General features: G+C 51.8%; 1 protein-coding gene across 15 annotated transcripts in view; it reads right to left on the reverse strand.

Moving 5' to 3' along the window:
- Nucleotides 1–8,318: 8,318 nt before the first annotated feature.
- TACC2 (transforming acidic coiled-coil containing protein 2) overlaps nt 8,319–13,172 on the reverse strand; it is a 209,174-nt gene continuing 204,320 nt past the window's right edge. For all 15 annotated transcript variants that reach the window (XM_057531486.1, XM_057531484.1, XM_057531483.1 and 12 more), the window contains 4 exons: nt 12,858–13,018; nt 12,533–12,639; nt 11,996–12,116; nt 8,319–8,883 (listed from right to left, as the gene is read on the reverse strand). In XM_057531486.1, coding sequence (XP_057387469.1) covers nt 8,818–8,883; nt 11,996–12,116; nt 12,533–12,639; nt 12,858–13,018 — 455 coding nt within the window. In that variant the 3' untranslated portion in view covers nt 8,319–8,817. The remainder of the gene's footprint in view (nt 8,884–11,995; nt 12,117–12,532; nt 12,640–12,857; nt 13,019–13,172) is intronic.

Genomic DNA, 13,172 nt, shown 5'->3' on the forward strand with positions numbered 1-13,172 from the left:
GGTACCTCAGCTCCCAGTCCCCTCCTGCCTCCCAGCCCAGAACTCCCGAAGCCCCTCTCTGCCAACTGACCATATGGAATCAAGTCCAAGCAGTGCCCGTTACTATGCATGCCCTCTGTGTCTCTAATGTAAGTACCAGCCATACTTACTACTTTGAAGCCCCCTTGCCCACCGCAGGTGTGTTTACAGGGGGAGCTAGTGGAACGAAGGCACTCTCATTACATCGGTCTCTGAATTACAGGAGAGCTGAGAGCCATTCGCCTTCTGAGCCTGAATCCTCAGAGTGCTCATGACACGTGGGGCTCACCTTTTTCTTCCCGTGGGCAAGATGCTATGGCAGGGGAGCTCACCTTTGGTTTCCTCGGGTCTTTGTGGGCACCATGGCAACATCAGGGAAGGTTCCGAGCACTCCCTGTTCCAGGCTCAGGCTCAGCACAGGCTAGGGGCTGCGGGAGGGATAGAGTCTTACAGAGACCAACTGGGTTGCCACGCATGTCCTCCTCCACCTCCCTCCTTAGGGAAACAGTGTCATTCCTGTTTCCATGTAGCACCATGCTTCCTTACAGCGCCTGGGGCAACTCAGTTCTCTAAAAGGGCCTCAGTGGGAACCAACCCCTAAATCCTCGGGCCTCATCTGTCAAATAAGATGGGACTAGAAGGTTCTCAGATCCCTCCCAGCTTTGGCATTCTGGGGAGCTCCTTTTCTAGATCTAGTATCCAGAAATGTTTAGACAAAATTGTTTAAATAAAAATTGGAGTATTTTATATTATTGAAAGCTATGCCTGATGACTTATTTTGTTGGTAGATGATTTTTAATCTGCTCTCTCCGGGAACTGAGAACTGTCTACAAGTCGGGGACAAGGCCGAGACCCTTCATAACAGGGGCTAAGGTGGGATCTTGCAGTGTCCTCAGTGCCTTGGTCTGTGAAGCCTGTGAGGTAGGGAGGTGGGACCTCGTCCACTGAAGTCCTGGACCCCACCCCAGGGTTCACAGAAACGCCAGCTACTGTAATAGGGGCCTGGAGTCGGTGCAGCTTGTCAAGACCTGAGGGCCTTCAAGTGCAGCCTCTCCTGAGTCAAGTAAATTATAAAGCAAAACAGGAAAGTAGCTACTCTGCCTACTGGTAATTGTGTTGTCGAATCTATAAAACCCTTGATAAAAGGGAGGCACCTCCAATTGTACCTCCCTCCTCATTCTCGGACCTGTGATTCTGCCCTCCTGACACCCACATTCTGCTCTGCAGAGTAGCTGGTTACTGTGATGTGTCCAATGGCGGCTTACCCATCCCTGTGTGCCCCCAGAGCCCAACACCAAACGCAGCCCCTGGGACCTGCTCAACAAATGCCTCAACTTGGATAATTGGATGTATCAGTCCCTACCCACCACTCTGTCTTTGCACATGGATGAGCATTTTGTGTGTGTGTGTGTACACGTGCGTGTATCTGCTTCTGTGTGGGTCATGGTCCCATCTCAGCAGAAGTCTGTGTGCAAATGGGCAGATTCACTCCCTCTTTGTGGCTCCCTTCCATCCACTCCAATTTTCCCAGCCCCTGTCCCTGGAATGTAGGGCCCTACATAAGATTTCAATTAAAAAGTCTGAAACACGTTGTCCTGGACCATCTGGCAATTCCACTCGCTCCATTATGGGCCACACCCCAGGATGCCCTCAGGTACCACTTTCTGGGGCACAGAAAGCAGGCCCTTGGGCGCCCTCTAGTGTCCACTCCAGGGAAGCATCCCAGGGTGGCACACTCCTCTCTGTCCATAAGCAGAACCCCTGGCCTTGGCTGGATCCATCACTTCCTACAGAGTTTGAGCTCAGGGATCCTGGGCCTTCAGCCTACCCCAAAGCCCTCTAGCCACACATCTCCCCACAAAGCTTGGGAGCTGAGCTATTGGCCAAAGTCCAAGACAGCAAATACAAATAAATAGAAATGGCCCCCATCATGCTTCCCTAAAGCCCTTTCCTGGTGGTGTCATGGGCCCAGACAAGTCAGAAGTCCCAAGATCCTTCAGTGGCTGAGACACCAAACCTCACTGAGCACAGCTGTCAGCTAGAACCATCTTGTACCAAAATCTCCCGTGACACGGTTACAGGAGGATTCCAGTGCGATGCCCATCTTCTTCTTGAACACTCCAGGGATGAGGAGCTCACTACCTTCCCAGACTGCCCATTTCAGCCACTCCATCTGGTCACCATATGGAGAGGCAGTGGAGTACAGGGGAAAGAACACCTGATTTTGACCCTGGTTCTAGCACTGATTAGCTGTGTGACCCCGGACATGACCTTATCCTCCCTTGGTGGAAAGTGTAGACTCAGAGCCCCTGGGGCCTGGCAGTTTGGAGCATCTAGGTCTTAGAGCCTGAGCGTTGGCTCTAAAGCAGCAGTCCTCAACCTTTTAGGCACCAGGGACCGGTTTCGTGGAAGACAATTTTTCCACGGACAGGGAGGGGGGGATGGTTTCGGGGTGATTCAAGCGCCTTACATTTATTGTGCACTTTATTTCTATTATTATTATGTCAGCTCCACTTCAGATCATCAGGCATTAGATCCCAGAGGTTGGGGACCCCTGCTCCAAAGTCTCTGGTTCTAAAAGAACCAGGGCCCTGACACGGTGTGTGTGCAGTGGGAGACACCATGGGTATCGGGATCAGCTGGCTCCCAAGGCATGGGGGGCTGTCTGTGCAACCTGGCTCCAGGCCAAGCCTCCGGGGAGGCAGTGCACGAGCTGGAAGACAGGCAGGGGCTTCACCAAGGAGAAGCAAGGGATGGGGCATGCCCTTGAGTTGAGTCCTATATGGCAAGGGGGTGGTCGCAGCGATAAGAAATGAGAGCTGGGGGCTTCCCTGGTGGCACAGTGGTTGAGAATCTGCCTGCCAAAGCAGGGGACACGGGTTCGAGCCCTGGTCTGGGAAGATCCCACATGCCGCAGAGCAACTGGGCCCGTGAGCCACAACTACTGAGCCTGCGCGTCTGGAGCCTGTGCTTCGCAACAAGAGAGGCCGCGATAGTGAGAGGCCTGCGCACCGTGATGAAGAGTGGCCCCCACTCGCCGCAACTACAGAAAGCCCTCGCACAGAAACGAAGACCCAACACAACCAAAAATTAAAAAAAAAAAAAAATAATTAATTAATTTTAAAAAAAAAAGAAATGAGAGCTGGATCGGGTCAGACCCTGGCCACTGACTTGCTTTGTGACCTTGAGAGGGTCTTGCTCTGGCTCAGGACTTCAGTGTTCTCATCTGCAAAACAAAGCTCAGACAAATCAACTCCTCAGCTCCATCCACCACTGATCCTATTCTTCTAAGACCTCTGGTTGGTGCAGCCAGGACTGGGAGGGGGTGATGACAACATGCTGGCCCAGGGCTTGCTTCATTTGCTCATTTCAACAAAGTCTGATGGTCAAGTTTGTGCTGGGTGTTGGGGTGCAGTGGCGGCAAGCCGACAGATGAGACCACCCCGGCAATTCCATGACCTCACAAGGCCTGCAACATTGTTTACGCAAAATTTTTCTTTAAGAACGGGCTTACTTTTTTACTTACAATTTTTTGTTACAATGTCTTTAAAGTAAATTTATTTTATGGATGAAATAACATATTTGGTATACCGGTTGATTTCTAATATACATTAAAATTAACTACATAACTATTTTTTAAAAGTCATTTATGAGCTGCTCTTAAAAATCATCTTTTGTGGCCAAGCACCTCACTTTTGGCAGTTGAAACTCTGCCCCTGTGAGGCTCACAGCGTACAGGGTGATGGGTCAGTGAGTTGCAGGAACTCATAGGCAGGGGAACTGACTGTATGAAGCCTGTCTCTTATTCTGATGCTTTGACATCTTGGGGCCTTGCTGACCCTAGAGGGACTGTCTCTCCCAGGAATGGACAATTCCTACAGAGAGTAAAGAAAGGACGTATCTCCAGGTGAGCCCTTCATATGCAAACTGGCCAATCCAGAGCCCATATCCCAACCACCTGTGACATTCAGGGCCACTGTTCCCCTGCCCTAACCACCCCAGGTACCAGACAGCTACAGAAAGCCCCTATGCCCCAGAGTCAGCTGAAATGATTCAAACTAGCCAATTCTAAGCCTGCTTACCCTGTCTCACCTGTTCCTTCCCTTGGGAAGCACAATAAAGGTTCTTGCCCACATTTTCCCCCTTCTCCCTCTGGCTCCTGCTGGACCCTACCGAGTGCTTCCCCATGTGGCCCTGCTCCCCTCCCCTTGGGAACTGTGAGTAACAAACTATGTTTTCCGTGGCAATTGTCTCCTCATCTGTTGGCTTCATCCTACCTGAATTATAATAAAACCTACATTTTAAAACACCGACCCAGTCCTGGGGCTTCAGGGAGAGTTCTTTGTAGGAAGTGACATCAAGGATGAGCGCCAAGGCGTTATGAATTAGCTGAGTGATAGGATGATGGGCCAGGGGTGAGTGTCCCAGGTGGAGGGAACAGCATATGCTGGGCTGGAGTGAAGAAGGCCCATGCAGTCTGATTGCACCATAGGGTGGGAACCCGGGACAGGAGGCCAGAAGGGGAGCAGGGAACAGACCTCCCGGGGCTTGGAGGGGCCGAGGAGTGTGGGTTTTGTCTAGTCCTACCACTTTTGATCTCCAGGTTGCTTTTCCCAGCTCCTAATAAACTCAAAAGAAAAAAAAAACTTGTGAATTCTCCAGATTCTGCCATTGCTGTTCCAGGGAACCCAGAAGCCTGGCCACCAGCCTGGGGAGGTACCACGGGTCCACCGACTGCAGAGGGAAACAAACAAAGGCCAGGAAGAGCAAAGCCACTCACGACAGCCTAACAGAGCACACCTGGGGCAGCCCCACTACCTTCCCATCCACTGAACAAAGAGCAGGGTTTTCATAGCCCGTAAAAACAATAGTGAAGCCAGCCCAGACTCAAGGCAGAGACACGAGTCAGATGAATTAAAGAATGGCCGTGAGGACCACGGCAGGCACCAGAGCGCATTCCCTCCCCTGTGCCTCTCTCCCCACCACTTTCTGCTCCGACCTCCTTGGGAAGGAATCTGTTGGCCTGGGGAAAGCGAAGGACCTTGCAGTCACTGAAAAAACCAGGATCCAATCTCCTGGCTGAGTGATTCAGCCAAGTCGCCGGGGTTAACCTCTCTGAGCCTCCGTTTCCTTCTTGTAAAATGGAAATAAAAATAGTTCCCATTCACCAGAATATTTCAAGGATAAAATGAGCTAGAGAGGGGTTTTCCCTGGTGGCGCAGTGGTTGGGAATCTGCCTGCCAATGCAGGGGACCCGGGTTCGAGCCCTGGTCTGGGAAGATCCCACATGCCGCGGAGCAGCTGGGCCCATGAGCCACAATTACTGAGCCTGCGCGTCTGGAGCCTGTGCTTCGCAACAAGAGAGGCCGCGATAGTGAGAGGCCCGCGCACCGCGATGAAGAGTGGCCCCCGCTTGCCGCAATTAGAGAAAGCCCTCGCACAGAAACGAAGACCCAGCACAGCCATAAATAAATAAATTAAAAAACAAAAAAGAGCTAGAGAGCACTGACCTCAAGGGAGTCCTCGTGGGTGCTCACGTGTAAACATCCTTCCTCCTGCCCACATGCCCTGCGCATGCGCACATCTCCACCCCCGCCCCCATCGGAACAGCGCCTGTCCCGCTCAATTTTTCACGTGGAATGTCCTGGAAAGCACAGAGGCTTTGCCGAGAAACCTCATCATCCCGCCAGGGCCAAGGATTCCGTGAAAGGAGCTGCTCAGGGAGCCGGGCATCCCTCACTCTGGGCCTGTCGCCTCCAATACGGAGCAAAGCCCTGCTTCCGTAAGCCTTCCCCAGATTCACCTGACCCAAATCCAAATCCTATGCTTGTGTATCTATCTACAGGCCTCCTAAGACCCACTGACTGAGATGCCCCACAGCTCCCCCTGGCGGGCACCCTCCCTCACTGCAACTAGCAATAAACCCGACTTGTTAACCACTGTTGTGTTCATGGTGGCCTTTGGCTGGAGGACAGTGACATTCACCCAGGTTATCCACTTTAGGCATTTAACCTGAGGAAAGACTCACATTCATAAGCATATGTGCATAAAGAAACTCACTGCATCTGCATGCATAATGATAGCAAAACACTGGACACAATATAAATGTCCATCAGTGGGCAGTTGGTTAAATACATTTTGGTTCCATGGAAGACATGGAGCCATTCAAAATGATGACAAACAGCTATATTTATTTATATAAGAGTTACCATAGTGTGATAGCCACATTATAGTATTAGGTGAAAAAAAGGTTTATGCAGGGGCCCTGCAGATGGCTGTGTCGGTGTGACACCACATAACTCCAAATAATCCACTTTCATAAAAATAAGCCTTTCATACACTGAGGGAAAAAGGCATAGAAATATAAGCATAAAAACATTAATAGGGCTTCCCTGGTGGCGCAGTGGTTAAGGATCCACCTGCCAATGCAGGGGACACGGGTTTGAGCCCTGGACCGGGAAGATCCCACATGCCGCAGAGCAACTAAGCCCCTGCGCCACAACTCCTGAACCTGCGCTCTAGAGCCTGCGAGGCACAACTACTGAGCCGGCGTGCTACAACTATTGAAGCCCACGCGCCTAGAGCCCGTGCTCCGCAACAAGAGAAGCCACTGCCACGGGAGGCCCTCACGCTGCAACGAAGAGTAGCCCCCGCTCACTGCAACTAGAGAAAGGCCGCACGCAGCAACAAAGACCCAACGCAGCCAAAAATAAATTAATTTTAAAAAACATTAATAGCATTTCTTGGTTTGGGGATTATGAGGGTTTTTTTCTTACCTGCACTTCTAAATTTTTAGCAATGGAAATGTTTTACTTAAGTAATAAAAAAAATTAAAGCTTTCGAGCAATAGGAATGAGAAGGTAACCGAGGTCAGAATCTGGGGGCGGGGTGGAAGGGGGGTTTGGTCTGGATGAGCGAGCATGCGGGGAGACTGAGCCCTGGGAGGTGTACCCCGAGGCTGGACCAAGCAGAGGTTTCTGGGCAGCGGCAGGAGGCACAGCCCTGCTCTGGTTAGGGTCTCTGTCCAGTGTCCAGTGAGGGTGACAGTGGGACGAGAGGCAGGGATTCTCTCCCAGGAAGGCAGGCTGTGTCTTCCTCTCCTTGGGCTGCCTGGTACAGCTGAGCTCCATCTATCTTGCACATTATAGAAGAGACCCTCCCACCCCACCCTGTTGCCCCACAGCTGAGGCTGCACAGGGCCTGCCCTGCTAGGGGTGGGGTGGGCCTGTGGGAGGGGAGCATCCCTTAGCCACTGTGGCTGGGCAGGAGAGGGGCATTCAAGCCCAGGGCCATCAGGCGCTTGGGGCTGCTTTCCAAGCCAATACCCACACCACAGGTGTCCTCCCCAAAAGATACATCCACATCCCACTACCTGTGAACGTGACCTTATTTGGAAATAGGGTATTTGCAGTTGTAATTGAGAATCTTGAGATGAGCTCATCCTGGATACAGCATGAGCCCTAAAACCAAAGAGCGGTGTCCTTATAAGAGAACGGAGAGGCAGATGTGAGACAGAAGAAGAGAAGGCCACGTGAAGATGGAGACAGAGATTGGCATGATGCAGCTACAAGCCAAGGAACATCAAGGATTGCCGGCCATGGCCAGGTGCCGGGGGAGGCATGGAACAGACTCTCAGAGCCTCCAGAGGGAACAAACCCAACCTACACTTTGATTTTGGACTTCTGGCCTCCAGAACTACGAGGGGATACATTTCTGTTCTTTAAGCTGCGAAGTTTGTGGTGATCTGTTACGGCCATCCTGGGAAACTGGGACACCTCCCCTACCCCTTCCCTGCCCTTATACACCCACCCTTCAAGCTGGGGTCCCTGGGGAAGTTAGGAGCAGTTAGGGAATCTAAGGGAGACATATCCCTAATCTCCAAAGTGGCTTAATTACCTGTCATCCACTGTGAATTGCCACCGTTTCCTATTCCTTGGGAGAGGAATGGACAACATTTCAGGGTTGATCTGCACAGACTAAAGGAATGAACAGGAAGAGTGACAGCCTGCTACCTCTTTGAGCCAATAAAGGGAAGTAGATTTTGCCCCCCTAAAGTCCAAGAGAATTTGTAAAAACAAAATCTAAGCTAATTCAACACACTCAATTATTTAAGTAGCAAGTCAATATTTCTCAATTGCTTCATCTTACAAACACAGCCACCATAACAAAGGAAATGTTATTTAAATCTGTGGACAAAAAAAATGAACCCAGACAGAGAAGAGTGAAAGGCCAAATCTGATATGATTTAACAAAGGTGAGAAAAGACCCAACCTTTCCCAGAAAATAAATCACAGCCACACTTATTGCCAAGATCCAAAGAAAAAAATTTATTTACAATAGAGAATTTTATTTGAAACATGCATTTTCTTTTTTTTTTTTTCTTTTTTAAAACAAATCAGCAAATGCAGATCAAGTTTACACTCCTTAAGGCAAGAGTCCCTTTGCAAGCTGTACATGATCATATTAAATCCAAAAGCCGCTCACCCTGGAAACTCATGTACAAAGGGCAAGGCCAAGGTCAGCGATTTGTCTTTTATTAGAGAATCAGACAATCTCCCTGATACAGGAACTCTGAGGTCAACTTGCTATGAATTATACTAGGAAAATGCAAACCAATAGCAAGAAATTCTGATAGTCTCCTTAGTACTGCATATAATCAAATCGACTTTATTTAGAAAGGAAATACAGTAGTGCATACGAAAAAGTGAAAACAGAACCTGTCCACATAACCAGAGGAACAGCAGTGTGCCGACGGTCATATTGCACGCAATGGTTAAAGTCCAAACATTTGGTTCAAAGTTAGCTTTTCCCCATTTTGGCAATCAGTTCATCACAAATCTTGGTGAGTTCTTCTATCTCTTTATTCTGCAAATGAAGACAAAAAAAGAGGTTGATGAAATCTCCTGGTTGTTTGAAATCAAGTCAATCAGAATGGTCACTGGGCTTTTTAGGGGGAAGTAGTCCTCCGGGCCACCTGGTCCCCCTGAATTTATCTAAAGCAGCAAAAGAAATGACCTGGAGCCAAACAATCTGTACATCCCAGCTCTAGCTGTGTGACCTTGGGCAAGTTACACAACCTCTCTGAGCCTCGATTTTCCTTATCTCAAATGTGTGGTTAATAACATCTGTCTCTCTCAGAATTGAATGAGGTAAGAAATATAAAGTTCCCTGCACGGTGACCAGCACGCAGTAAAGGCTTAACTAGTATTGGTTCTCTTCTGTTTATTTGCCTCCACGGATGTGGGCACAGAAGGATGGTGGCTGTTTTTGAGAAATGCCACCAGAGGGGATAAGCAATTCTACCTGGATGGGATCCCTAGCATTATTCAGAGGATGCCAGGTGAGGAGGTGCTGTGGATACAGGGCCCGAGGAGAGAGGTGAGGGCAGATGCAAGACGTCTTAGGGGCTCCTCAAGTCACACCTTGCCCGTCCTCGGAAGCCCCATCAAGAGGAGCCAACTACGTGTTCATCTCGCACCAGTGATCCAACAACACTGTCTATTCTCCAGGAACGGGGATCCAACGGGGCGACGCCTCCATCTGGATAGCAGTGGCTCTGCTCTCAGATGGACTAAATGTCGAGCCTGATGCTGATTTGTCTCAGCAGCCAATCTTGAAGGGTCCTCTCCAAGGGGGCGAGATCTTTCCGGTATCCCCAGAACATTGTGCAGCCAGCTTTTCCTCGAGGTCCCCATGGAAGGCAAGTCAATCACAAGCCTGTGCCCTGAGGCTGTACTGAAGCCCTTCCCCGGAAACCTTGGGGCCTAAGACACGTTCCAGCCCAGAGCCACATGCCCTGTGTCCAGGCTGGGCTCCAGGTGCCACTCATCACTGAGCCGGTGCCTGGGAGGAATCAGCCCTCCTTAGCAGGGGAGAGGTTCGGTCCTGGCTGCAGCCCTGCCACCAGCCCCGCCGGGAGAGAGCCCCACCTGGAACATCCCCTTGGCCTTGGCCCGTCTAGAGTTTTCGGCTCCCTGAGGCACTGAAATGCCTCTTGGAAGATGGGACTCTGCATGGGCTGCAGGACCAGCCACTAATCCTGAAATTACTATTATCGCCACTACTGCCACTGCTGGGGCTGCTAAGAGTGATTCTTCATTTTATTGGAGCGCTTACCACGTGCCGGTCACCATGCAAACCCAGCCTAGGCCCTGTGGTCGCACTCTGTGTTCCCCACGGTCCCTTAAAGGTAGCCATTATTATCCCCCCACTTTTCAGTGAGGAAACTGAGGCTCAGAGAGGTTAAGCATTGTGCGTAAGGTCACACAGTTGGTCAGACGTAGCAAACCTGGAATGCAAAGTCAGGTCGGCCTGGCTGCTATACAGCTTGGCTGGTTTACGTACTAGGCATGCTGAGAGGCACTAGCAGACCCACTCGCTATCAGTTCTTGGAGGTTCTCCAAGCTCTATCCTGGCACCATCAGCCCACCGCCCAGGAAACTGCCCCATCACGGAGCTCAGCTCACTGGGCAAAAGTCCCGGCTCACTTGATCAAGTCCCGACTGGGCGAAATGCCCAACGCCTTCACCTAAGAGCTGCCCTCGGGGGAAATCATGCTTCTGAATCTCTTGAAAATAGAGACCGCCCCCTCCATGTCACTTAGAGCCATTTAGCAAAGAACTCATGTGGTTAACCCCTTCTTCCTGAGTCTTCGTTTAAGACAAAACTATGTCTGCAGATACATTTGTATTTCTTCTGTTATCCAAAACAGTGCAAATCCAACTTGCTTTCTTCTTTGTCTTTTAGTTTGCCAGAAAACCTAGCATCAATCACCTTCACTTTTGCGACTGTAACCATCTGAACAGGCCAGGTGCCTTGAAAAGCATCTCTCCTGACCCTGGTTTTAGCTCTATTGATTTAGCTAACATCAGGATGCAGTTTAAACACCATCAAACCCTGATGGAAACAAGAGGGAACAATCTCAAACCTTCAAGATCTACCGGTTTAGTCCTCCAACATTACAAACCTAGAAACCGAGGTGAAGTGCCAGGCCTGCTGAGGGTCAGGATGGATGGCAGGGAGGGGCAGGGACCTGAATCTCCGGAGTCCCGGGCTCTTTCCCTGACACCATGCAGGTGACGTGAGAGGTGGTACCTGCCCACTGCGGAGGTTAGCACTGCTTGGCCCAGAACCCCTGGGGACCCCAGCCAGCCGTGCTGGAACCTGGATGGGTGCTTCTAGGGGAGCAGAGACCATTTGGGAGACACCCTGGGCTCCTGCTGCTACCTGCCTATAAAGTATCCTCACCAATGCCCATCAAGACCCCAGTGCATGTGAAGTGCTGCTACCCCCGGCCACTGGGCCCTCTGATGACCCCATCCTGGGGAATCCTAAGGCTCAGTAAATCAACCCGAATGGGGGTGCATGTCTGCAAACACACCCAGGGAGGAAGCCTGCCTGGCGCACACTCACTCAGAATCAGATTCACGGCACCCCTGGGTGGAAGGGGCTTCTCATCTGGGCACCCAGGGAGACGGTGTTTAAGGTGGTCCAAGCACCTGACTGGAAATCGGGAAATCTGGGGACAAGCTGAGGGACCTCAGGAGGATCCCACCATCCGCGAAAATGAGAGGACACCTGGGGGCCCTTCTGACCCTGACGCTGCCCATGTTCTGCAGCAGCCGCTTGTCTCTGCCCAGGGGGTTGCCTGTGGGTACCATTCACTTACTAGTAAGCTCGATGGATGCAGGGATTAAAGTACTATGCGTGGCACACTGCAAGTGCTGAGCAAATATCTGACGAATGAATGCTGAAAAGGAATGAAAAATGGCAATTCCCAGAGAGGCAGAAAAGAGGCCAGCCTCAGGGCTGCGTTAACCTGGATCTTCCAAAGGGAGAATGAGGCCACGCTCATGAAGCACGAACTTGTCCCAGGAGTGCCTGACATGCGGGCGGTCCCGGAGCTGCCATGGGCGCAGGAAGCCTAGCCTCTGTGTGTCTCAGTGTCTGGCCAGTCCGGCCCGCCTGGGCCTGTTACCTTCTGCTCCAGCGTTCTTTCCAGAGCGTCCACTCGAAGCTGCTCCTTCCGCAGGCTTGCCTGGTACGCAGCCTGCTCTTGCTGGGCCTTGCCCCGGACCTGGGCGATCTCAGCGTTGGCCCTGCAGGAACGGCGTGGGGATGGGGATCAGAAATGATCACCCTTCCTCGTAGATGCCTCCCGCTTTCCTCCTCCCAAATCTGGGCAGGGGGAACCAACCACCTGGCTCCAGCTCTTTCTGATGGGGGCTGGAGCACAGGAGCCCATGAGAACCCCCGTCCCCGTGATGCCGAGGTGCTTCCAGTGGGTACCCTGGAAATTAACAACACGCATCCTTTATTTATCAAAATGGATGCGAATGAAAAAAAAGAAATGGATGCGAATGGAGAGTGCGCTCTTATGTTGAACTGTATTGAAAAACACAGCTGGATTAACCAGCCTGCCCAAGTCAATGGCAGGGGTGCCGGGAGCTCCCAGCCTGCCTCGGCCGGGGCTGCTGAGGGGCCCTTGGGAGCAGACCCGGGGTGGGGGCATTACCTGTCCAGCTTCTCCTCCGCGTGGACCTTCAGCGCCTGGTACCTCTGCTCTTCCTTCTTTACTCGGGACAGGTACTCCTGCGCGCATTTCTTCAGCACCTCTTCATTCTGACTCGACAGAGGACAGGGGTCGAGCCCACAGAAGAAATGCCGAGGAGGGTTGGGAACCCCAAGCGCTTTGGGACGCGGGTGTAACCCCGGACAGCCAGGTCCGAGCGCCCCAGCCTGCAGGGACGGCCTTCCCGAGTGCCCCGCAATCCTCCCAGCCTTCTCCACCTCCTCCACCACACGCGTCCCTCCCGCTCTGCCCGCGAACATCAGCACACCTTGCGGAAGCCCTCCAGGACCTCTTTCATCTTCTCGTATCTCCTGAAGAGATCGGCTAGAGATTTCTCCACCGAGTTCAGGTCGGCCAGGGCTTGCTCCTTCTCCAGGACCAGCTGCTGGACCGTCTGGTGGGAGACCGACTTCTCCCTCTGTTCATCCTCTGGCAGGAGACACGGGAACAAAATGATGGGGCCCGTGGGCTCCGGACCTGGTCTCAGGGGCTGGTGGAGGCCTCAGATGCAACTCAGCCTGACTAGCGAGCAATCTCAGACCTTGGCTTTTGGTTGAGACAGACCCACTCCCCCGAGCCCATC

The sequence above is a fragment of the Balaenoptera acutorostrata genome, chromosome 16, assembly GCF_949987535.1.
Source record: "Balaenoptera acutorostrata chromosome 16, mBalAcu1.1, whole genome shotgun sequence".
Lineage (NCBI taxonomy): Eukaryota > Metazoa > Chordata > Mammalia > Artiodactyla > Balaenopteridae > Balaenoptera > Balaenoptera acutorostrata.